The 3,655-nt window shown below is 37.8% G+C and overlaps 1 protein-coding gene across 1 annotated transcript; it reads left to right on the top strand.

Moving 5' to 3' along the window:
• The first annotated feature begins 357 nt into the window (after positions 1-357).
• Positions 358-2,778, top strand: LOC140838283 (protein PLASTID MOVEMENT IMPAIRED 2-like). Its single transcript, XM_073204459.1, has 2 exons — positions 358-617; positions 753-2,778. Exons 1-2 carry the CDS (start codon positions 495-497, stop codon positions 2,511-2,513), a joined length of 1,884 nt encoding a protein of 627 aa, XP_073060560.1. The 5' UTR covers positions 358-494; the 3' UTR covers positions 2,514-2,778.
• The last annotated feature ends 877 nt before the right edge of the window (positions 2,779-3,655 follow it).

The following is a 3,655-nucleotide window of genomic DNA, read 5'->3' as shown; positions in this document are numbered from 1 at the left end:
TTATTCACGAAACCCCAAAAAAAAAAATTAATGTTGTGAAACGTTTTGTTTTAAAAATAAAATCACTCGTATACGAAGAAAGAAACATTTAAAGTAATTAAGTGTTGGAAAAAAGTTGCATGTTCATATATTAGACATTGTTCACTCGTCCTGAATCAAAAGGTGCGCATGTGTCCTAAACGCAATCTGAAATTAACGAGTACCATCGCGTAAGCTTATTTCAATGGTCCCACGAGAAAAAAGAATCCAACGGGTGTGGACAAAGACAATTACTGCCAGTCGCCACCAGTTTATCCCTTCCACCCGTTTAATTTTATTTTATTACCATCACATTTCCTTTTTTTAGCATGCAGAATGAGATTCTGCAGCCAAAACAAATTGCAGTTCAATGAGTTCAGGTCTAAATTTTTGGCGTAAATTTCTGCTACAGCAATCTTGTTAGCGTTACAATTGTGGCACTAACTTGAACTTTTAACGTTCGGATTGCAATTGTGATGGAAGGAGTCAAGCTGGATGATACCAAAATTGGTTCGGTTAAAGCGGCGATTAGTTCCTTCGGGGAGCGGGTTTTTCAAGCCAATACTAAAACGCAGAAATCCCAGGAAAATTATTCCAAGGTACCTTGAAAATATGAGTTATACTGATTTCTTGAAAATTTGTGGTGTCGATTTGGTTCTTCGATGCCTAGTTCGTAAGGCAGTATGGTGTTTGATTTCTTAATTCTGATTGTATGAATTATTATAACTTGGAAGGCATCTACTAAAACGCCGGACTGGTTGGGGGAGAGCAGGAAATTTACTGATGAGGCAGAGTCGGAGCTTTTTGCTGCTAGAAAGACAGTAAAAGATTTAACTAAAAGAATTGAAGAATCGAATTCAAGAAGAAAAACTGATATTCGGGCTTTCCGAAAGCTCCATGAGACCAAAACGAGTTACTCCGAAAGTTCTCAGTACGACAAAGTGGTGGAAGACTTGAGATTGATAAAACACGAACGGAATAAGCTTAAGCTGGATATGGGTTCAGTTATGGAAGAGAAGAGAAGGGCCGAGAAAGACAAAGACAAATCCTTGTCGAAGATACAGTCTTGCTCGAGTTTATTCGAAGAACTTGAGTGGAAGATTGAGGAGATAAATGAAGAGCAAGTGCTTGTCGAGTTAGCTAAAATGGAGGCCATTAAAGAATTAATAGAAATACAGGATTGGAGAAGAGAAAATAGTGAAAGGTTTGCCGCTGAAATGGAGGAAAATTCAAATAAACAGAGTGATTTGATTCAAGAAATCGAAGATGCGAAAGGGCTGCAAACAGAACTGGCTATAGCACTGTTGGACATTAATATCTTAGAAAGTGAGCTCCAGAGATTTAAGGAAATGGAAGAGGAAGTGGAGAAAAAAGTAGCCAAAGATCGAGCTGACACCGATATGGAAGAAGACGAAAACTCAGATCTTATGTGCTTATTAGATTCTGCAAAGAAAGAAGTGGAGGATACAAAAAAGGCACTGATTTCTATTAAAGAAGAAAGCTTTCTGCTGATGACATCCATGGATATCATCCGGGAGGAGCGTAAATACGTCGCGGATGAAATGGCACATGCAAAATACAAAGAAGAAAAAGTAAATATGGTTATTCAGAATCTGAATTCAAAGCTTCTAAGAGCTAAAGCTGAGCTGGAATCAACATCAGCAGCCGAAGAAACAGCTAAATCGATCTTGTCAAATCTGATTGGGAAGCTCGAACAGCTGAAACCCGAAGCCGAATCAGCGAAAAAAGAACTCCGTAGGATTCGAAACGAAGCAAGAATTATCAAAGAAGAAATCCATAAAGCCGAAACTAATATAGTTTCATCGGAGGAAAATTTCCAAGTTTCAATGCACGAACTTCAAGCAGCTAAAGAATCAGAATGCATAGCCCTGGAGAATCTAAAAGAATTCATAGAAAATACACTGAGAAGTCGAGCTTCAACATCTCATCGAAGCACAACGATCACTATTTCAAAGCTCGAATATGAATACCTGATAGACCACGCAGCTGGAGCCAAGGAAATTGCTGACAAGAAAATTGCGGCATCCCAGGCCTGGACTGAAGCTTTGAAAGCAAGTGAAAAGGAAATACTGATAAAAATCGAACTCCTGGAAAGAGAAGCAAGAAAGCAGACACTGGAGGAAGAAGAGGAAGCTTCTGAAATTGAGCAAATAATTAAGGAAAATGAAGTGATTGCCGATGAATTTGAAAACTGGAGGAAAAATATACAGGCGAAAAAGTTGCGGCCCGAGTTGATTTCGATTCCGAGTAAGTCCATGAACAGAAGTGTAAGGTTGGCGCGTTCAGTTTCAAGCAAAGGCACTTACAGGGGAGCCAAAATGGCGCCTGGAAAACGAGGAATGGCTAGAGGATCTTCTCCTCCTGCATTTCACGAAACTCCAAGATCGACTCTTTTCGCCATGAGGAAGAAGAGAAAGGTGTTGCCGAATTTGGCCAAGTTCTTCAGAAAGAGTTGGGAGAAAAATCTTTTGTAATCCTGTGTAAATTCTTCCTGTTTGGACTCCTGATCCGTCCAACGGCTATTGATGGTCCTTCCAGGTTTGGGTTTGTTAGTTTAGGACACGCTGAAAAAGAAACAACAATTTCAGAGAACATTTGTTGATTTTTCTTTGGAAGTTTCGGGTTAACAAATTGAAAATTGAATAGGGCAGGTCTAGAATCGATCGATCTCATTTCATTATTTTGATAGGAGTATCTTATACAAACATGTTGTAATACTTTTCTCACTCAAAATTCTGGGTTTGTTTAAATTAATTTATGACTTTAGGTTTTCAGATGAATCAACATGTTTCATACTCATATAGTATTTTTGACATTAAAAATAATATTTTTTTCATGAATATGATCGAGTTAAAGATCGGTCTCACAAAATTGATGATTTCATAATAGTTTTTGTCTTTCTTCAAATAAAAAGAATCGAATATCAACTTCTTTTTTTTGGATATTAAGTTTAGACAAAAACTTGTGTGAGACGGATCTCTTATTTAGGTCATCCATAAAAAAGTATTATTTTTTATGCTAAAAGTATTACTTTTTATTGTGAATATGGATAGGGTTGACCCATCTCCAGATTAAGATCCGTGAGATGGTTTCACATGAGACTCACTCTTAAGTTTACCATTATGTCCACAACGAATCCATTATAAATTTAGATCTTCTATTTTATGTAGTTCGTGTTCTCTTTTGTTTTCATGCTTAAGATTAAAGAAACATGCATGTTCCTGTACAAAACGTAATAAATTTAGAATAACTGTCACATCCCGAGCCCGGGCTTGCGTCTGTGTGGCTACACAATGAGGTCTTATAGCAACTATTTCGTATTCGTCGTCGCTTTACGAAAATGATTAACTCAAGTTGTTATAAAAGTTCATTGTAATTCCATTATAAACTCATTTTAAATCTTTAATTTTTACAATTTGGGACAAGAGATATCGCAATCGCCCCCCTTCCGAACGCGATGTCCTCATCAAGGCCTGAACCCTCGATCCACCAGCGCCGAGAATATAGAAACGGCTCCTACAAATACAAGAGGTGGCTCCACTCATATAACATTTTATCCCGCAGGTTCAAAAGGTTGCTCTTATGCACGTAACACTTTGCACCGCATAACACTTAT

This window comes from Primulina eburnea, chromosome 8 (genome assembly GCF_022965805.1).
Source record: "Primulina eburnea isolate SZY01 chromosome 8, ASM2296580v1, whole genome shotgun sequence".
NCBI lineage: Eukaryota > Viridiplantae > Streptophyta > Magnoliopsida > Lamiales > Gesneriaceae > Primulina > Primulina eburnea.
Note: the sequence above shows the minus strand (reverse complement) of the source record. Positions and strands in the feature narration are given on the sequence as shown.